Source organism: Chaetura pelagica, unplaced genomic scaffold (genome assembly GCF_000747805.2).
Source record: "Chaetura pelagica isolate M959 unplaced genomic scaffold, ChaPel_1.0 scaffold68, whole genome shotgun sequence".
Classification (NCBI taxonomy): domain Eukaryota; kingdom Metazoa; phylum Chordata; class Aves; order Apodiformes; family Apodidae; genus Chaetura; species Chaetura pelagica.
Window position 1 is genome coordinate 4174026 of NW_009954407.1, and position 22750 is coordinate 4196775.

The 22750-nt window shown below is 38.5% G+C and overlaps 1 protein-coding gene across 1 annotated transcript in view; it reads left to right on the forward strand.

Moving 5' to 3' along the window:
- The window catches only part of PTPRZ1 (protein tyrosine phosphatase, receptor-type, Z polypeptide 1), a 136705-nt gene that overhangs the window by 67080 nt on the left and 46875 nt on the right, over nucleotides 1-22750 (forward strand). Inside the window, exons 3-10 of the mRNA XM_010004306.1 lie at nucleotides 7092-7271; nucleotides 9129-9280; nucleotides 10734-10829; nucleotides 11088-11154; nucleotides 14728-14885; nucleotides 15441-15591; nucleotides 21402-21586; nucleotides 22325-22451. Coding sequence (XP_010002608.1) covers nucleotides 7092-7271; nucleotides 9129-9280; nucleotides 10734-10829; nucleotides 11088-11154; nucleotides 14728-14885; nucleotides 15441-15591; nucleotides 21402-21586; nucleotides 22325-22451 — 1116 coding nt within the window. The remainder of the gene's footprint in view (nucleotides 1-7091; nucleotides 7272-9128; nucleotides 9281-10733; nucleotides 10830-11087; nucleotides 11155-14727; nucleotides 14886-15440; nucleotides 15592-21401; nucleotides 21587-22324; nucleotides 22452-22750) is intronic.

Consider the following 22750-nt stretch of genomic DNA (forward strand, 5'->3'; position numbering starts at 1 on the left):
ACAACCAATTACATCACTGAGACTGGCACAATACTTGGCTAAGCTGAAACCTGGAGGAGAAAATTTCTTCTCTGTACTTGTGACTCAGTCCTGACAAGTAATTTCACCTGTTAAAGTCTGTTCTTTTTCATCTGAAGAATTTTTATGAAATTTATGAAACTGACCATCAACAGACTGTGTGTGTAACTGGGGCTTTTGGTTGGGAGAAACACAAAATCCAAAAATCCTTATAATGTAGAACAAGACAAACCAGAATTGTTGTTTTCTACACATAATATGTAAAACTTAACACCTTCCATTTTTTTAGTGACCAAAATGTCTCCTGGGAATGCAGAGTGTTATGTCATGGCCTTGGTAACCTGAGCTGTGGTAAAATTTACAAGATTAGTATTGGCACTACTTCTCTCTTTGGGCCAGTAGTGCATTCATACAAAATGTGAACTGAAATAATTCTTCTGGCTTGGAGGATTAGAGACTGTGTTGTGCAACTTTTGGTAATAAACTAAATGCTGTAGCTATTGATGGTATAAAGCCCCTGAGGTTTGTTGATCTCCATCTCCTCTGCTCATCCAGTTTGGATACACTATCTAAATAGTGAAGCAGAAATAAAGAGTGTTTAGAGCAATAATGATTTGGCTTCTAAAGTTAAACTTTGTCCCGATATAAGTACCCACATCTTTTTATGGCCTTATTTCTCATTTGTCATATCTTAGATAAAATGTGTTTGTTCTGAAAAAAAAACAACCAACACTCAAAATCATGTAACGCTTCAAAGTGGTAAGTTGATAACATTTTCGATAAGGCAAATCCATTATTAACAGTCCACACAGAGGGAATATCCTTCATCTCCTGTATGTGTCCAATCTATTTTTATGAATGCAATTACATCATTGTGAAAGCAAAAGCTGATGAAAAATGGAGAGGAAGAAATTAAGTAGAGAAACTCTCTCTTGTTTCTGCTGGTTTTCATCTATGACATTAAACATCAGTGTTCACATCAGTTTAAATCATTAAATAATAAATGAGGTAGTAGCAATGGAAAACCTGAATCAGACCTATGGTTGTTTCTGTACTACCCATTACTGCCAGTTTCAGAAGCAGTGTTTAGACTCAGTAACTGGCTAGAATCTGAAACTTATATGATCTTATATTGAATCCCTATTTCTAAGAGAGATACCCAACAGTGATTATGTTCACCTCTGTGTTTCACAGCTTACTCTTGTGAAGCAAGGGTGGCTTCTTCACCAATGTTTAAAGCATTTCTTTCTCTGTAATTGTCACTAAATCTAGAGTTTCTTGTAGCTCCTGATGAGGCACATGCTAGAAGTATCCCCATTCATGAGAAACATGATCCTAATAAGAGCTAAGAATGCAAACTCTGTCATGTCAAAACAACAGTTACTAAAGTGAAGTGCTGGGAAGTAGAATTTTCCAAGTAAAATGCATCTCCTCACTAATGCAGTTTTCTGGCATTGTTATTATTCCCATAAAACCTGAAGTGTTATTTTTAAGATTGCATTTCTTCAGAAACTGCACCCATATTCAGCACAAAGAAGAAATGCAGAGTATTTCTTTCACATAGTCAGTTTCCCATGAATTGGATTTGATGGTTACATTTAAGTTCTTTATGTATATTTTCCATTGATTTAAAAAGATGGCTTCCATTATGTTGCATCCAGCCAGTACTAGTAGATGGTAGCAAACAGCAGGACTCATACTTAAGGTATGGAGCCCCGCAGACATGCACCTAACAGTGTGCAAGTGTGATGAGAAACCCCTCTCCTGGCAAGTTGCTGGGAGGACCAAAGCCCACTCAGTTTCACAGCTTGTCTTCAGCCCTGCTCACTCTTTGCTCTTGTATATGGTACCCACACACAGAGTTGTCTGACAGAGGCTTTTCTTTCAAGTATTTTTTCAAAAGACAGAAGTGCAGTTACACGTTGCAGGCCAGATCTTCTAAAGGCAGCAGAGGATGGAACTGGAGGGCAAAAAGTGAAGTGGATGCTTGTTGCAGGGATGGGATCACTGGGGCTAAGGACAAGGAGCAGAGTTAGGTAAGAAAGGGTAGGAAAATTTTCTTTGGACATTGTGCCCTGGGCAAGAGTTTCAAAAGTTACGGTGTAGACAGTCTTCCATTATGTTGTAATCTGCTGTGTCCATTTCATTTTCACAATGTGTCCATTGTGTCATTTTCATTCATCATGAATTGCGAGTTACTTCTTCAGGGGTGGCAGTTTTGACAAACCTTGGTTCCTCTGTGCATTTTTCAAGATATATCATGCACATTTTTATCCTCCTTAGATTTCCAAAGCATGGTTTGGGGGAATTCATTTTTGAAGATCACTTTCCACTATGTTTTTCAAAATGGCTGGCACTGCTTTGATTTATGATTTTCATCATAACACATGCAGTAAAACAATCTGCTCTTGTATAAAAACATTTAGTTCTTCAGCTTTTACTTTGGCTTCCTGCAAGCTACAGAAACTGCAGGAATTTCACCACCTGCTACCTACACTGGCTGCATTTACGTTGATGCTTTATTTAGTTCAGATTGGGAGTGGACTTCTGAAGCAAACCTCTTGGCTGCTTCCCACTTTCCAAGCTTTAGTTCCCAAGATAAAGTTGTCTCACAGTGTGCCACAGGGGTTCATCTTGACTGATATTAAACAGGAGATGTGCTGCAGGAATCTACCTAATGCACTTCTGCAGCTGCTAGACATTCAGCCTATGGGATCAGACATAGCTAGGCTGAAGTAAAAAACTTCTGAAGGTCATATTGTGCAGTCATTTGGTTCTCAGCCCCAACTGTTTCACTCTGTGAATCCACTTGTATTAGTCTGCACAACTTGATATTACAGACATAACCATTATCTGTTCCAACATTTGCAGGATTTATGCACAAACATGTATTTTGCTGCTCAAATATAATTTGGATTATCATGCCTGAACTCCAGTTCCTTCTGGAATTCCCTGAGTCCCTTCCCCAGAGTAGAGCTTTTCATTGACTTCCAGTACATTTAATTCCATAGCTTTTAATAAATGCTACAATTTCTCAGTAGTTATTCAAGTGTGATTTTCCTCTTGACATGCAAAATGTACACAGACCTTGTTCCTTGTTACTGAGCTCAATATAATTTTTAACTTAGAAAGAGAACTTCCACATGGCCTGTGTTCCTCAGTGCTGAAATCAATGGTGTGTCTGCAGTTGTGAGCAGTAATGGTGTCCTTTGCTTATGTAGCTTTTGCAGCTACACCAGCGGCTGCACCATAAGGAAGAAAACTGATTAAAATTTCACTTATTCAGGTTTGCCAGCAGGAGCATTGATTTGGAGCATTCCATTCACTTGTCAGAGCTCGAAGTCTTATCTCTTGTTCTCTGCAACCATGAAATGCTTTTCATTTATCCTTGGTTGATTTCAATCTACCATTCATACATATAGGACAGATATTTTTCTTTTTATTTACCAGCAAGTAGCTGAAACAGTGTTTGCATCTTTTTCATACATCATACAAACAGATCATCTTGCTGAGTGGATGGCAATCTGCAATTACATGAAAATCACTATTCTGAAACTTTCTTTATGGCATAAAGATTCATAGATGCTGCAAGATTTCAGTAAGGTGTAAACCACAAAGTTATTTATGAAAGGATACTCTTTTTATTATCATCATCTTTTATTATAATCACTTGCTTGGCTGAAAAAAAGCACATTGTCAAATATTTAGCAAGCTCATCACATAGATTTGAAGCCTTTCTGAGGGACAAGAAATAATGTTCATCTCACTGAGCCTTCTAGTTTCCATTTCTTTCTGGCAATACTTACAAAAAGCTTCACAACCAGGGTGAAAGAACAGACTTTGTTGGTCGGGCCTCAGCATCACCATAGTGCCTACAGCTAGCATCCTGCTCAACTCTGTGTGCCCTGGCTGAGGTCATTGTGATGGATTACAGTGTTGACACAACACAATGTTCTGAGAAGAGCTAAGGTTACTCCTGTTATCATTTGATTCATGCTAGGGATTTGTTATATTACCTGCTGAGGTACAGATAACATCAAGTGAAAGAATTTAAATAACTAAACCACAAAATATGAAACTATGAAAGTTGGAAGGAGATTCTAGTTTCTGTAATTTTAATGTCTATGTTTTTCTTGAACATGATAGTGGATAATAGGGAATTTAAACTGAAAATGCAAAAATGAGATAGTGGCATTCATCAAAAGAAGCATGGAAGAAAGTACCTAGAAGTACACTGGTGGGAGGGAGAAAAGAGTGGTATTTTCAGTCAGTTCTAATGTAAGTGGTGGGAAGACTAGAATATAGAGGAATGTGTATTGGAAAAAGATTTGTGATGGTGTTGTGAAGGAGAGACTGCAGGTGAGCAGTGGGACTGGGTATGTCAGTGAAAAGAGAAATGAGATTTTTACTGCTCTGGGGCAACGGCAGGAGCCTGAGGAAGTCTTGGACTGTAGCAAAAGAAAGACACAAAACAAACAGAGCATAGAGTGGGGAGTTCAGCCTAACTCCAAGGCAGCCAACCCAAACCAAACTGGCAGAGACTTTTAAAGAGCCAGGGAGGGCTCTAAAGAGTTTACTGCAGCTCAGAAAATCACTAAACTGGCTGAAAGCAGACCTGGAAGCAAGAGCCTGTCTGCAAGGATGCACAGGGCAAGCCAAGAATTGTCTGACCATGCTTGCAGGGTTTTGCTTAAAAAGGCAATTATTCTAATTTATTATAATAAAATAGGCTTTCTTGGTCTTGAAAGCCTTCAGCATTTGTTACAAAATTCACTGTAGATCTGAGCAGGCTCATCCTCCAAGTTTTGGTTGTCTTTGGCTCAAAATTTCTGAAGGGAAGCTTTTGAGAAAGAAGGTGAATATTAGCCACTCTTTTCTTAGGAAAAGTACATTAGAAATCAACATACTGCATTATTTGCCCAGATGATAAACTATAACTCAGCTAATGTCCAGGAGAAGCATGACTTGAGAAGGAGCTGGAAGCTTACCCTGTGTGCCATTCCCAAGGGAACCACTGCTTGCTTGGTACAGGTCTCTAATCCCCACCTGCAGGATATTCAGATTCGTAACCCTATGACCTAAACTCATTTCAGTTTGGTTGGCTGTTGTGCCTAACAGTTTATTCTGATGCTGTTTGCAAGTAGTAAATGGATTATATACCATCTGACCTGAGGTACTTCTGATGTGGCAAGGTGATATTGGTAACTCACTTGACTTGATACTTGTTGAATAATTTAGCTCAGATTTGTGTCTAGGTAGCTAGCTATCCAGATCAGCATCTTGTATTACTGGCTATTGTCATGGTTACAGGACTGGCTGCATCTCTTCTCCCATCTCTGATTTTTCTGAGTGCAATATGAGGGCTGTCCTTGCCTGGGGTGCAGTATAGCAAATCTTCCTCTGACAGACTTGGATATAGTGCAGTGGCCTGTAAATGAGCGCTGGCTTGTTTCAACACATCTAATAGAATTCACAAATGTGCATTGGATGCACTAATATTAGCTCTTAATTACTAGTAAGTGGGAGGCTAACTGAAGCAATTATATTTTCTTAGGTCTGTGCAGTTAACTATTTGTTTTAATTAGCCCTTTGAAGTGTTACCAGAATTCCTTGTCAGGAAAAAATATTTATATATATGCAAGCACATAAACATATGCAAAATATTGCATTATTTATAGCACTATATTTTATAAACAAAAGATTCTCAGAGCAGCTGCTAACCCCTTACACTGATCCATAGAGCACTCAAGCATTTCTTAGGGAAAATAATCAAATCTTTGGTGCTGTCTGTGTCCGTGCCCTGCTGCGCAGATGCAATAGGAGGTGGCTGGAGCATGTGTGCATGGCCCTCCCTGGGCAAAGCTGTCCCTGCCAGGCTCTCCAGCCAGAGCATCACTAACTTTTTTCCTTTTCAGAGTAGGATTGCTTTACATTTTTCTCACTGTGTAAGGATTTTTAAAAAGATGTTATTGTTTTTATTTATTGGATGGCTGACTTCATTGAACAGATGGAACCTTAATGATATTCACAAGATTTGGGTCATAGTAGATGAGAAGCTCGACATGAGACACCAGTGAGCACTCGCAGCCCAGGGAGCCAACTGCAGCCTGGGCTGCATCAAAAGAAGTGTGGCCAGCAGGGCCAGGGAGGTGATTCTGACCCTCTGCTCTGGTCAGACTGCACCTGCAGTACTGCATACAGCTCTGGAATCCTCAGCATAGGAAAGACATGGGGCTGTTGGAAAGGGTCCAATGAAGGGCCACTAAGATGATGAAAGGGCTGGAGCACCTCTGCTACAAAGACAGGCTGAGAGTGTTGGTGCTGTTTAGCCTAGAGAAGAGAAGGCTCTGGGGAGATCTTACAGCAGTCTTCCAGTATCTTAAGGGGCCTACAGGTAATCTGGGGAGGGGCTTTTCACCAGCAAGGGCCAGTGATAGGACAAGGGGTAATGGTTTTAAATTGAAAGAGGGGAGATTTAGGTTAGACATCAGAAATAAATTATTCACAATGAGGGTAGCAAGGTGCTGGAATAGGCTGCCTAGGGTGGTTTTTGTTGCCCCCTCCTCTGGAGATATTTAAGGCCAGGTTGGATGAGGTTTTGTGCAGCCTGGTCTAGTGTGGGGTGTGGAGGGTGGCAGGGAGGTTGGAACTTGATGATCTTTAAGGTCCCTTCCAACCTTAACCATTCTATGATTCTATGATTAAGAGAGATATTTGGAAAGGAAGTTTTTACAGTAAATCCCAAGGGTTTTTTAATGCAAGTTTATTTCACTTGAAAGCTTTTTTTCCCCCTTTATTTCCTTTATTATTTCTGTATATTTTATTGTTTTCTGCTTTCCCTAGAGATTCATGAGCATGCATGTACAATGTCTAAAAGTGTCAAAAAGTTGCTTAACTGTTGAAGGTAGGATGCAGTGGTAGGTGTGCTAAGTACTGCTACAGATGAGGCCTAAAAGAAGGGCAGGTACCCTGATCATAGATTGCAAACTGTTTTTTAACTTTCTAACATTAAAGAATACATGGATGCCAGTTTGGGTTTTAAATGCATCTACTCCAAATGTTTTGATTTCTAGGAACTTTGAACCAAAAGAGCTGGGGAAAGAAATATTCGGCCTGCAATGGTGCCAAACAATCTCCTATTAATATAGATGAAGATCTCACACAAGTAAATGTGAATCTGAAGAAACTGAAATTCCACGGATGGGAAAAGGAAACTTTGGAAGATACTTTTATTCGCAACACTGGCAAAACAGGTAAAAAGTCAGACTTCATTATTGGAATTAAATGAGGTTGGAAAAGTTACATGGGATGGACAGTGAGCCAAGGACTTCTAATGAAACATTTTCATTTTACTTTTCCTTAGCTTGTGCATTCTGAATTTACCCACTAAAGAAAAAAATCCAAACAGATGATGACATCAGTGAAGCACAGCAGAGCAATCACTAAAACACAAATGCAAATAATTTGCACAGGTAGAGCTAAAGCAATCACATCATTACCATCACTGTGTCATGAATACTTCATTGAAGCAAATAATTTAGTATGTGCTATGAAACAACTATAAATATTGCTACATATCTAGAATCTGTAGCAAGTATGCAAAAATTATTTTTAGAAGCACGAATAAATTACCTGCTCATCTGGAAGCACTTCATGGATGAGCTTTGGTTTCAAAAAAGTCAGGATGGGATTCATCTCACCTACATATAGACACATATAATTTAGACACTTGTGTCTGATCTACTCACTTATCTTTCTTCTTACAGTCAAAGAAGATAAATAGGTGCTTTTATGGTCCAATTTGTCTTCCCTATCTTTGAAATGTAGTTTAGTAAGCAGTGATTTATGCCTACAAATTCCTGTTTCTCCCAGCTAAAAAAAAAGCTTATGGTAGCATTTACATTGTCAGACAAATCCTTTTGCAACCACTTTCCTGTATAAATCCAGGGTAACAGCAAGTAAAAGGTGTTTGTTGGAAGTACTGTTTTTTATTTTGGTCAAAAGTATGGAGGAAGGAATCACTTAGCAACTGCCTTTGACCTTCAGCCAGTACCAGTGGGACCCCTAGGCTAGCCATTAATTTTTTTTATTTTATTTTATTTTACTTTATTTATTTTATTGTCATTCCTGATTTCTGTTCTTGGCCCCATCATGTACCTCCTACATACTACCACACAAATTACTTACTTCCCTCTTGACCTACTAGATGGGATAACTAGAGCATTTATCTTTTCAAGAGATCCTTGAGGAAACATTATTTGAAGTCCATAAAAGTGAACTGAGCTCTTCCTCATTTACAGCAATTCAAGTATTATAAAAGGAACTGCTAAGCTCTGCAGTTAAAATTGCCTTCAAGGTGTTGAATGTGACGCAACCGAATTCTGTTAATGCTGTTTTAGCAAGAGATCAAACAATTCACAATCACTGGAGGCAGGAAAGCCAGATGTGGGGCTTCAGTCTATTACACTCTGCTCATTCCATCCAGAAGACAAACGTTCAGTCCCATCTACAGTTTGTGTACAGTTATGTCCATATGAAGTCCTTATCATCACCTTCTCCCATGGGAGATTGCTGCACAGCTAAAGGGTCTCATAGACAGGACAGTCTTCCTAGGAACTGGCTAAAATTTGATTTTCATGTGTTGTCTCATGTTTTGTATCTAGAATTACTACAATAAGGGGGGGGGGGAGAAGGGAGGAGGGCATTTTCCTTTTTGTTGAAAACACAGGTCCTTTCAGGAAGCTGTGTATTTCAGGAATTTCTTTCCTTAGACAGTCAGATTTGTGGCTGAGCCAGTTCTCTGAGCTTTTTAGTGTAGTTCTCTGCCTAGTTTCAGACAACAGGAGACCAATATAATGGTGCCCTTCACCGGATTACTCTTTTATGAATTGCAGCATGAAATGAAACATACTTCTCCATGCTAATAGTGAATTACCAGGCTTCTTTGTTCCAATAACCAATTTACTGTCAAATTGCATATGAGGTACAGGTAAAAAGGTGTATCATATTTACCTTTTAGCACCTAACACTGAAATATGAGAGTTGTAGATGCCTTGGCTGGCTTTTATATTGACACTCCCTTTTTTTCTCTTCCCTCTCTCTTTGTTCAGTGGAAATTAACCTGACAAATGATTATTATGTAAGTGGAGGTGGCTCAGACACCATATTCAAAGCAAGCAAGATCACTTTTCACTGGGGAAAATGCAATGTGTCATCAGATGGATCAGAACATAGTTTAGAAGGGCGAAAATTTCCTCTTGAGGTAAAGTATGGAATAGAATTTGACAATTTTGATGATTTTTACTTTCTGCAAAAAGTAATACTGTTTACTAAATACCTTTATTTTTTTGATTAAAGTCCCTTTTCAAATATAGTAATTCACTTAAATACAAATCAATAATAATTACATGACTAACTTTAGAAGGCCAGTGTAAGGCATTACTCTGTGTAATGCTGAGAATGTCTAAACTATGAATTTTCACACACGTCTTCTAAGATGACATTACAAGTCAGTTCTGCTGATCTGATGAAGTACAAGCTCTCATTGACAGTTAAGCTCCTACAAGTTTGGCTCATCATATTGCACAACAGTTGGTTGTTTAAAATATTAATGGACTGTTCAAAGCTGGGACTTTGCTGAGAGTCCATAGGAGCTGCTGGGCCTTACTGAGACAGAGTGCAGCCCACGTTGCTGGGATGGAGAGAAAGCTGGCAGCAGCGTGCCAGGAACCACCGTGTGAGAGCAGGTCCTTTCATGGGCAGCCAGGCCAGCATACCTCTGGCTGGTTTGGCAGAGCAGCTTGTAGCAGCATAGGGATGAAGGGGAGGAGAGGAGAGTTCTCACTGAGATCCACAAGGGGACTCTGCAGACCAGACTTTCAACCCTCAACAGGGCATTGTTATAATTTTCCAGCTAAAAAGACATAGTTGTGGAAGGCAACTGTGCTGCTCCTCGCTCTGAGAACTTTGGACTTCAATGTCAGAGCACAGCAATAGACATTTTTGCTGTACTCCACGGAGAGCTGTAAGCCAGGAGATTTCCCTGGGAAGTGTCATTTCCTTTACCTCATTAGCCATTTAAACATTCCCACTCACATTCCACCTGTCCTGCCAAAGCATCAAAGTGAATATTCTCCTCTGTAATCATCACATGGAAAGGCAGTAGAAGCAGGACACTCCTCCATTCATGATGGTGACCCAGTGTTGGAGGACGTTTCCCAACAGCATCTGGAGAAAGACAGGAAAAGATGGAACAAACCCAGTGCCCGTAACAGCAGTCAAATGGGGGCACAAAATAGCTGCTCATCTTTTGCTACCAATGCTTCTCTATGCTTAGGGCAAAGCAGCTGCAGTAGGAACATTCTGCCTTATTCATGTTTTACCACTGATTTCAAGATTAATCTCATCTATGTACTCTGGGTTAGATGTTCAGTATCAGCAAGTTACCTTATCTTACTGGAGAGTTGTGCTCCTTGAAGGGATAACTCTTGTATACTTTGTGGTTTTCCAGGGGAGGTTGCTTCAAGACTGTTAACAGCTCATTGATCCAGTTCTGTATCTATGAGAAAGATTAAAAATCCCTTTATTTGTAATTAAATGTACTGCTTGGACATATTTATATTTTTTTTTTCTCAAAATGGTAATATAAATAATTTCATTAGTTAATTTATTTAAATTTTGGTATAAGTAACATTTGAATATATTTTTATTTGCAGATGCAAATCTACTGCTATGATGCAGATCAGTTTACAAATTTTGAAGAGGCAATTAAAGGAAATGGAAAGTTAAGAGCTTTATCAATTTTGTTTGAGGTAAAATATATCTTTGTGTCATTTAACAAACTTTGAAACATAGCAGATGTTCAAGCTGCATTTAACTGGTTCCAGTGTGTGATCACTGAGTTAAAATTTGCATATATCTTTCTAATGTATTCCTACAGAATAGAAAATGAGCAAAATACATTTGTTCTGCTTTAACTCTTTGATAATTTTGGTGGTAAACTAGTTGTTTCTTTTTTTTTTTTTCACAAAGCCTCTACTGTTAAAAAAAATGCTATTTCTTTTTAATAGATTGGACTAGAAGATAATCTGAATTATAATCCAATCATTAATGGAGTAGACAGTGTTAGTCGTTTTGGTAAGTCTGCCTCCATCTTTTATTGATTACTGATTAGACTACGCTTCATTTCAGTGTAATTATGAAACCTTAAAGACATAAGGGAGTACAGTTCTCTACAGCTCAGCTATGTCTGTTTTGTTAGCAACAGCAAAAGTCATCTGCCCAGAGAGTAGGGCAATCACCAACCGTATGACATTTAATAAGAGAAAGGCCTGGATTCTGCACATGGGACAGGATAATCCTGGCTATATGTACAAATCAGGGAACCAGAGGCTGGCAAGCAGCCCCACAGAAACAGATCTTGGGATTGGGGTTGATGGCAAGTTGAATATGGGTCAACAGTGTGCCCTGGCAGCAAAAAGAGCCAACCAAGTCCTGGGATGCATCAAACACAACATAGCCAGCCAGTCAGTTTTTCCACTCTACATGGCAGTGATGCAGCCTCACTTTGAGAACAGCGTGCAGTTTTGGGCTCCTTAGTATAGAAAAGACTTCAGACTATTAGACTGAGTCTACAGGAGGGTGACCAAGCTGGTAAAAGATCTTGAAGATAAGACTTACCAGGACCAACTCAGGTCACTTAGTTTTTTCAGCTTGGAGAGGAGAAGGCTGAGGGCTGATCTCATCACAGTCTACAACTTCCTCAAGGGGGGGCAGAGGAAGGGGTGGTACTGATCTACTGTCTCTGGGAAGCAGTGAAAGAACATGAAGAAATGTTATGAAGCTGCAGTAGAGGAAGTTCAGATTGGACATTAGGAAGAGGTTCTTCGTTGAAAGGATGTTCAGTCACTGAAATAGGCTTCTCAGGGAAGAAGCAACTGGAGCATGGCATCAAGCCTGGCAGAGTTCAGGGAGCGACTGGATGACACTTTTAGTCATATGGTTTATTTTTAGGTGGTTCTGCGAGGAGCAGGGATTTGGATTAGATAATCCTCATGGTTCTCTTCCAGCTTGAGATATTCTATGATTCTATTATTTATTTACACCAAGTCAGAATGTTTGTTAACAATACTGATAAGTTTAATTTAATAGATATAACTATAATGAGGAATTTATAACTCTAAATGTTAATAAAGAGAAATGTCTGATTTATTCTGTGAGTTTTCTAAGTAATATATTTGTGGATTTTATATGTGGTTGGAAGCCAAATAAATCTGTTGCACCCACCCAAGATGTGTCATACAAGCATGAGACTATATGAATATCAATATTCAGTAGACTCAATGGAGAGAAATTATTTTTTTAGGTAGCTCCTGTGTAAATCTGAGCTAATCAAATTACATTATTTTTGTACTAGCAGTATTCAAATCAAATGTTGGCACTTTGGTGCTTTAGAATTTTCCATAGTTTTACATTGGAGCACATGGACTTCAGGGTGATGCATGAGGAGATCTGGACTCAGTTTTAAACTCAGTTTCAGAATGGCTTTGCAGAAGAAGAAACATGAATTATCACCGACTTGAATAGGGATATTTTCTCACAACATCTTAAGTAAATGGCTAACTTTGTCTCAGTTTTCCTGCATGCAGTGATACTTGGCCTTTATAAAGCCCCTTAGGATCAATAGGTTGAAAGTGTGAAAAACTACTAGTCGACTATTTTACATGGTTTCAAAGGTATGACATTAAAATCAAGATTTTCTCTGGAAAACAAGCATCATTCAACAGATATAAAATTAAGAAGACAGAGGAGGGGGAAATATAAAGGAGTTAAGATTCATAATCTTTGTGTGCCACCTTCTGTGAAACATGAAGCAGAATGAGTAATACATCAAGGTAGATACTGTCCTACTGCATTGGATGGAGCTGTAAACTATCAGCAGCAAGATTCAAGATAGACTATATATTTTTTTTTATAAAATGCAAATGAGCTCTTAAAGTTCAGGTTATGATTAAATCAAGTTGTTCCTCCTGAAGAAAAGAGAATAGCACTCAATCTGTCCCTGAGTGTGATGTACATGATCTTTCAGTCATACCTGTTTTGTGGTTACTGGAATCCCAGCTGCTGAGTTCTCAAACGCTGCAGAGAAGTCTTGTTCCTTCCCAACAAACTGTCTTTTTCTCTTCATTCTTTGTAAGTGTTTAAATTTAGAATCTAGGCTGTAAGTCACATCAAAGGGCTTTTTAAAATCCAAAGCTGCAAAATGTAGGGCAGGATTCTCACTATAAATGAGAAGATTCATGTACCCAAGCCTCTATATAAAATGGACTGGCCATTTATTTTTACTGAAGGAAGAATATGTTAACTAGGCATGTACCAAATAGCAATCATAGCTTCTGTCTGAAGGTTGATGAACATGTTGAAAGGAGAAATAGAAGGATGGGCTTTCCTCAACACTGCTAGATGTTCTCCTTCCACAATGCATGGATGAAAGAGTCTGGTGGAGCCAGCTCTTAAACCTTAACTCAGTGGAAAAGTAAGTGTATCAAAGAAAATCATGAATGATTTATAGCAAAATTTTATTGTAATTTGCTACTCTCAAAAAATTTGTAAGGAATTATTAAGATAAAGACAGATCAGAAACCTGTACAGGGCTCAATAATTAACGTATCTGTAAAACTCCCAATTAATGCACAGTCTGAAAATTCATTAGATATTCATAAGTGAATACTTACCAAATAGGTAGACATTTAAAATCAGTACCTTTAAATTGAAATAAGGTATATAAGTATCTATATTATTCCAGGATGTAAAAAGACAAGTATTATTTTGGATGCACCAGGCAATAAGACAGATAATTGTCACAAGATTGGTATTGGCACAGGCTGAAAAAATCTCCCTTGAGGCAGTTGGTACAATTTGTGCCAATTTCTATTGCTGGGCTCTACTGCCGTATCACCATGAACTTAACTTTCTGTGGATGGACTCCCAACAATTACTCATGCATTCTCCCAGCTAACAAGGTACCAGGTAAACTGCTGACCTGATAGGCATGATGGTATTTTCACAGGACAATAAACTCTCCTGGAGGAGGTCTTTGCATACTTCTCTGCTTTGTGTAAGGCTGTTACAGTTTTTCACTGTATTATCACCATTTTTAATACCCCTGATCCACAGAAATTATTCTTCTGCCATCATGTAACTCTCAGGTCTAACACAGTGACAGTTTTCCAAGCAATGATTTTCTGCAGTGGTTAAGATCTTGCAAGAAACTCAACAACATGACCAAATTCAGAGAGTTTCAAGCCATGTCATGAGACAAAGAACAGAGATTTAACATATTTTTAATTTGAAGTTCATGGGTGAGACAAAGATTTGGCATGTTGGATATTTACAAATAAACTTACAGCCTAACAAATTCTTGTGAAACAATGTACTGATTATTTTATTTACTACTGGAGTAACTCATTACATCTTCCCAGGTAAACGAAGTAGTTAATGAAGAATACTTGCTCAAACTAAATAGAAAAGCTCAGCTATTTATTTGTATGCTAGTCTCTCCCGAGCTCAAATTTTGAAAAGTCACAAAATTAGCATGCTCATATAGTGGTAACTCTTCTGGGGAGTGTGGTTTCTATGAATTCATTGCTTCTGCAGTATTTTAACTATCCGACTCTTTTTTTTCTTTTTTCTTTTTTCTTTTTTTTTCAGGAAAACAGGCTGCCTTAGAACCATTTATTTTGCTGAACCTTTTGCCAAATGCAACAGATAAATATTACACTTACAATGGGTCTTTATCAACTCCTCCCTGCTCTGAAACAGTTGAATGGATTGTGTTTAAAGATACCATCAGTATTTCTGAAGACCAGGTAATTTATTTAATGTATTAAAACCAAACAGTTGCACATAATACCAAATTAAAACAGTAGCTATGGATATGGTAATAGTTACGACATTCATTGCCACCACAACAACCTGACTTTTCCTTTATCCAGTTTTTAATTTTTCTTGCACCTATTAAATTAGAGAGCAGATATATTCATTGAGTTTGTTGCCTTTTCCCTTTTTTAGTTCAGGATTAGATTTTGAGTAATTTCTTGCTTTAGAAGGGAGTAAGAATATAACCTTCCTAACTCTGCAGCTGTCTGGACTTCCAGCCCAGATAAAGAGAAGCACAAAACACTCTTCCCATATTCCCCCAGCTAAATGATGGTGATTGGACAGAGCTCCAGCAGCAGAGTGGTTGAGAGATGTAGTAAACCATTAGATTTACTGCTGGTACAGAGGAACAGAAGTTCAGTTCCACAGAGGAGAGCTCAACTGAGAGACTTTACCCAACATCTTTTCCTCTGGGTTTTTGTCTGTTTGCAGTATCTGATTAGTCTGTTGTGACTTCTGACTTCTTTTTTCCTCACCTCTTCTAGTTAGCTGTATTCTGTGAAGTCCTTACAATGCAGCAATCTGGCTATGTCATGCTGATGGACTACCTGCAAAACAACTTTCGAGAGCAGCAATATAAGTTCTTTGGGCAAGTGTTTTCCTCCTACACTGGACAAGAAGAAATTCATGAAGCAGGTATTTACTGAACAGACATCCCTCTCTTCACATGTTGAAAGACAGTTTTTGATAGAAGATTCATTCTAGTATGAAGATACTGATTTTAAATTGTGTAGAAAGTAGCATGCTGTATTATTACTCAAATCTATCACTTCAGATAAAAAAAAATGCAATCATAAAACATGTCAGATTAAATGGAGTGGAAAATTAAATGCTTGTCTTGACCAAACATTCATTGAGGATCACGTCAGTTCAAGCTTTCTTGCACTGCCCTTTTAATGTTTTTCAGACTTTAACAAAGCTGCCTTTTCAGGGGCTGCAAGAGGATTTTGTTTTGCAAACCAATTTCTTTCTTAGTTGTATAATGTGGATGTTTTTCCAACAGAGACTGAAGTGAGGTCACCAATTTCATTTCACATAGTCTGCTGAGAAAGTGATAGATAGAGAAAAGCCCAAAAGTCAGGTTCTGTGCTCTGTTTTACTTAAAATCTCAGGGAAATTTGTGAAGGTTATATGACCAAAAGAGTGCATTATGTAATGGGAGACAAAATCTAGCACTAAGCAGGAAAGTCAATGATTTCTGTACCCAGAAACACAGAGGAATAAACAGTAAACATCTAATTCTGGGGGCTCTAGTTTGCTACTTGGCTGGGGATACCTGTAGATTCATAACCTCAGTTGCACTGAACTGTGCTGAATGAGACATAGACAGATGGCTAAAGCCTGTGGTGTAGGCATTTTCCAGATTAGAAAGAACTGCATTTTCATTTTTATTTGCCTTGTGTCACCATTTGACTCAGGTCTGACAACAATGCTCTCGCTCCCCCCCCCCCCCCCCCCCAGGTAGGGAAGGAGAGAGAGAAAAAGAGAGAGACTTGGCTGGATTGAAAACTAAACTACACAGCTTTAATTAAAACCCTAATGAATGATACAAGAAAATATATACAATTATATACAGATATATTCAGGTATGGGCAAAAGCCTCTCGCCTCCCCCACCCCAGCAACTCCCACAGCACTTCCCTGAACTGGGAAGAGTCCCAGGGAATCCCGGAGCTGCTGCTGGAGAAAGCAGAGAGTTATGGGGGTCAGGAGATCTCGAGCCTAAGGGTCGACGATGATGGATGAGCAGAGTCCTCCCCGGACGCCGGCCATGGACGGAAGAGAAGGGAAGAAGAAGAAGGAAGGAAGTTGTCTTCTGTGATCTCTGACCTTCCTTTGAGCTTACGTAGATATATGGAATGGAATATCTTTGGCCAGTTTTGCTGTCTGTCTAACTCAGCCTCCTACAGGGGGTCACAGATCTCCCCATAGTCTCTGAGCCGGCAGAGTGCAGGTGCAGCCTTGAAGCCTCAGTAGTTAGAAAAACATTCCTCTGTCTTATCAGCCTAGCAGAACACACTGTTGCTAGCTACAAGAAAGCTTACTGAAGGAAAAAAAAATCAGTAAAAAGAAAAAATTGGCTTCATCCTGGCTCAAACCAGGGCACCTTGGTTGGGTGGATCTTCTTTTTTCCTACTGGAATTATGATCCTGTGTGTGAAACTTGCATACAAGCTGAGGGATATTCATCATTCAGAACTGCCAGAGGGCTGGGTCCCCAGCACAAGTACATCACACTGTTTTCACCGTGGTGCTGCACAGGATAGCTCTACTGGTTCATTTCTATAATCATTCAGTGACACTTCTCTTTTTACCTCAGCTTGTCATGAGCTTCTCCGATGTGTGTGCAGGATATGAATTCTTTTGCATTGGTCTAAGCCAAGAAATATCTGTTCTGGCAAGGTTTCTCTGTTTAGGTACTAAGTAGCACTTGAAATTTTGAAATTTGGAGGAGTATGGAATTGAGCTGCAGCAATCAAGCAAATTATCTCAATTAAATGAACTTCTGTTTTCAAATAGGTTTACAATGGACACTGCTGATTTGGCCTAACTTAAAGACCATACTTCCCCAAATCCCTCTGTTTAATGAAAGTCTCTGGGAGACAGGTTACTGTATATGGACCATTTTTCTTATGTCCATGTCATCAGAAAGTTCTCAAAAACACAGCCCAGATAGTTTCTGACTACGATTTGATTAGTGTACCTTGGTGCTCCCCTATGATACAATTCAGTTTAGATTAAAAACTTCTGAATTATATGGGCAGCATTTTATTCCACAGAAGAATAAGCGAAGATAGGTGCACTGTCTGAATTCAAGTAGTCCAGCAGTGGCCTAAAGAGGTCTCTAATTTCCTCTAAATAGTGTTTTGCTGCTTGAGACCTGTAATCCAGTTGAATATCTATGACCTCAGACTAGTAACAGAGACAATAACTTCCTTTCTTGAAGTGTCTTTGCCCAGATTTTCAAAGTCCATATCAGAGCAGAAGTCTTGAATTAGGTAGGTTAATATGTGACCTCCTCACTTGTCCCAGTTTCCAGAGAGGGAAAACAGGAAAAGGCAGGAGCAAAGTACCTCTGTGTTACTAAGACTCTCAGGAAGGGGCAGGAAATAGCATAGGCAAGAAGACTGATGAAGAGGCATCAGAAGAAGGGCAAGAGAAAACAACTTGGGAAGGTTAATCAACATGAAAAATAATATGCAGGTGACAGTTATGTAGGAAATTTCTTGGTCATTAATATGATCAGGACTGAGCATGAAAAGGAGGAGAAAAAAAGGGAAGATAAATTTTTTCTTGAAAAAAAAGCTAGATGTAAGGACCATATGAAGAAGAAAGCAGAGTGAAACTGTAAGAAATAATATTGCAGATACCAATCTTCCACCTTTAAAAATAAAACTATTATATTTTCTTAAATTATATTAAATAGTATTAAAATATTGCTCAATTAGTCTGGGTGCAGTCAGAGATTTCAGAACCAAATTCACAGACAAAAAAAGAGGGAGGAAAAAGGAAAGCAAAGAGTTTGGTATGTGGAGAAGCTTGGTACTTAAACTATGAAGAAGTGTTTGGAGAGCTATTGTAAACATTTTCAAAGAGAAAAAGCTGAGGAGGGGTGTGATTCATTAAAAAAACCCAAACCTAAAATCAGAATTTAAGTCATCTGCCTTAATGCTCAGAATTGAAAAGGAAATTGTCTTTGCTGGTCTAGTGATTTCCTTTTGCCTTCTGGTGGAAATGGGATGGAATTGCAAGTTTTAGGAATGGAATTCAATTAAACTTGAAATTTTTTTTCTCTTCCTTTACATTAATTAAAAATATTTGATATAATGAATAAAATGGTATTTCAGACACACTGTGGATTCAAAGCCTGGGAAGCTACAGAATTCAACTAAAATACACAGATTTATAACACCTTTACCATTAGCTCACACATACACAAAAATAAATAAATTAAAAAATTAAAAATCGCTGGTTATTTTTCATTGTTTAGCTCAGACCAGAGCTGCTCGACACTGCCCATCTGCATACAGAACAGAAATTGAGTTTTTAAAAATAGTGGGGTTTGAGTGCCCTCCTGTGTTTAAATGGCAAACTGCAAAGTTAATTAAAATAACTTTTTTTCCTTTCCTTGCAAATGCAATGTTGTCCCCCAAGGCATTGTAGTATCGTGGTGTTTTCTTCCTTTAAGACAACTCCAGGGAACCTACACTTATTTTTTTAATTAGACGGAAATGTTGTTTTGCTTGCTTTTCCTAGAATCTCAAAGTTTGTTTGAAAAATGTTTCCCCATTTATTCCAAATAGGGAATGATTACGTAATTAGTTGTGCAAAAGTCAAGGTAAAAGTTTTGTAATAGAAGTATATCCATCTAATAATTTTAATATGTAAGATATAATTAAATTTTTGAAAGATTCAAACTTAACTTCATGTAGTCCAATCAGTGTTTTTGACATGTCTTAACAGATTAAATAAGGCATGAGAAATGAAATAATAAATGAGGCAATAGACTGAATAATATGCCTTTTCAGTATATGTGAAAGCACATATGAAAAGAAATTGAATATACAGGAAAGGAACTTTCCAAAGCTAGGGCAGGGGCAGATAGCCAGTCTGAGCAACCAAAGTGCAAAAGCTGTGCAGTTTCAAAGATAGAAGAGGGATTTATAACAGGAAATGTCAGGAACCCCTGACCCTCATTCTGAGACACTAGTTGCTGTGGCTTCTATGGCTTTCTCATGAGGGGAAGAGATGGGGCAGGTACTGATCTCTTTGCTCCTGTGACCAATGACAAGACTCGGGGAAATGGCAGGAAGCTGGATCAGGGGAGGTTTAGGTTGGGTATCAGGAAAAGGTTTTTCACCCAGAGGGTGGTTGAGCACTGGAACAAGCTCCCTAGGGAAGTGGTCACAGCACCAAGCCTGCCTGAGTTCAAGAAGCGTTTGGATGATGATCTCAGGCACTTGGTGTGATTCTTGGGGTGCAGGGACAGGAGTTGGACTCGATGATCACAGAATCACAGAATTACAGTTACCAAGGCTGGAAAAGACCTTTACGATCATCAAGTCCAACCTATGTCCAAAACCACCATATTGGCTAGACCATGGCACCAAGTGCCACATCCAGCCTTTCCCTGAGCACATCCAGGGACGGTGCCTCCACCACTTCCCTGGGAAGTCCATTCCAATGTCTGATCACCCGCTCCATGAGAAAGTACTTCCTAATATCCAACCTAAACCTCCCCTGGATCAGCTTGAGGCTATGCCCTATTGTCTTGTTGCTAGTTGCCTGGAAAAAGAGCCCAGCCCCCACCTGACTACAACCTCCCTTCAGGTAGTTGAAGAGAGTGATCCTGATGGGTCCCTTCCAACTCAGCATATTCTAGGTTAGTAACCACTTTTGACACTAATCTCCATTGTTCAGTGCTGTGTCTGAAGACACAGCTCCCCACAGGGGGGATGATGAGAGCAAGGAAGGAGAGTGGGATCTCAGTCCAAACCCAAACCAACTAGGAATGATGCAGCTGTATATGATACTGCTTTGCTTTTTTTCATGGGTCACAACTTGTATGTCTTTTTTCAGTGAGCTTCTGCAAAATAATTTGCATTTTCTGTTAATGTGGTTTTTTCATAGAGGTTAATCTTGAACTTGTATATTATTTTTAAGCCACACACAGGTATTTGGGCAATTTAAAAAAATAAAAAATAAATGGCAGAGTCTCAGTAAATTTCTAGCTCACTGGTAATCAGTACAGCTGTACGTCCAGGAAAGTATCAAAACATTCAGCTTACTTGAATAAAATTAAAGAGGCCTGCAGGGGAAAGGCTGGAAGACATGCAAGAATAGCTGCTTGACCAGGAATCTTCTAGAGTGCAGGTTCCAGGCTGACAAAGAAGGTGTGCGTGAATTATGCCCAGAACTGCAACAGTCAGATCAGACAACTTCTGTGGATGTCTAGATGGTGCCTTAAAATATAATAATGTGAAATCACCACATGCTAGTCAAATAATTTCCTAGCCTCTCCCTATTTACCTCCTGTTTCTTCTTTAGGTTCTATAGAAAGATTCCAACACCCTTGAGAGAGGTTTACCTTTGGTCTTTAAAAACAATCTAATACAGATTGCAGCCTATTACAGCTGGTGGGAGAGTGTGCAGCTCTTCTAATGCTGCTCTGATAGACTCAAAGACAGAGTAATGGAGAACTGGAACTGGATATTAATATTTCATGAAATGCAGTATAAAAATAAAGGGGAAAGGGGACTTTTGAAAATCTATTGTTAAAATACTGGTTCTCCTTATTGTGCATGGCATCTCAGATATTTTAGTGTAAAGCTAAAAATGAAGAACATAAAGACTTGATTTAATTTTCTCAGGAGATGGCTCAAGATCTTAACAGGTTCATGTGTACTATTTAATGAATATTGTGTTCTTTCCTTTTTTTTTCTTTCAGTTTGCAGCTCAGAGCCTGAAAACGTCCAATCTGATCCAAAGAATTATACTAGTCTTCTTGTTACATGGGAAAGACCTCGGGTTGTATATGACACCACAATTGAGAGATTTGCTGTCTTTTATCAACAGTTGGATGGAGAAGACCAGACTAAGCATGAGTTTCTGACAGATGGGTATCAGGACTTGGTAAACTCTTCAAGTTTCATACAAAGTGGTGATGGCAAAACACTCTCTGTTAATTATCTTAAGGGATTAAACAATAGCTGGGAGCTGGTTCAGTGAAAAATTACTTCTTTGGCTGCAACTCAAACAAGCTGTACTTCACTTTTTGGCTGTGCAGCCACAAAGACCAAAAATAGTCCTCCCTCACCCAAAACAGAGAATGCTTTTGCAGATTGCTGTTCTGATTTGCCTATACTATTGCCAAAATTTATGGCCATGTCAGTCTCAGAGCTCCTTAGCCATGAAACCCTTAGTCAATTAACAGTGATCTGTACTTCATTGCTCAATGATGTGCAGAGAATGACACACACAAGCAGCTAATAAGATTCCGTACAATCATATTGCTGTAAATATTAAGTTTCTGGTTACAGCTTCATGGCATTTTACTAATGTGATCTGTTCCTTATACCCAAACTCAGAATTTATCAGAGATAATGTTACCTAAAATACTTACCTAACTAGTGTTCAGCATGAAAGAATGATGTAGTTTGGTATCCTCCATTTAAAAATTCAAAAGGTTTTGAGTTTTTTTCTTAGTTAATTAACAAACAGTTGTGGCAATACAATGTAAAAAGCATACATTAGAGTTCTAGAAGAAAGGAACTTTATGATTCATATTAAAAATGTGTTAAGAAAAATTAACATTTCCATATATTTTATACTTACTTGCAAGTAAATTATTAAACATCATTTTTCTTTTAGGGGGCTATACTAAATAATCTGCTGCCCAATACAAGTTATGTTCTTCAGATAGTTGCTGTTTGCTCTAATGGTCTATATGGAAAATACAGTGACCAAGTCATTGTTGATATGCCTTTAGAGGACACAGGTAAGTGGTCTTTTGAGCTGAGTGATCACTTTTAACTGAAAATCTGTATTTGAAGTAGTTTGTTTGCAAACCAGTTAAAATGCTTGACTATCAAAATATGCTAAAATGAAATTTCAAAATCACTGCAGTTTAACCCTCAGCATGTTCTTTGCTACTGATATTTTAAATTATGTAAGTCTCCATTCCTTGTAAACATTACCTATGAAAGACTGCCTGTTAATTTTAACTCTAAGAATGTTCTGGAAATCACCTACCTGATTTCAAATCTCACAAGTGTATCTTTTATCATATAATGTAGG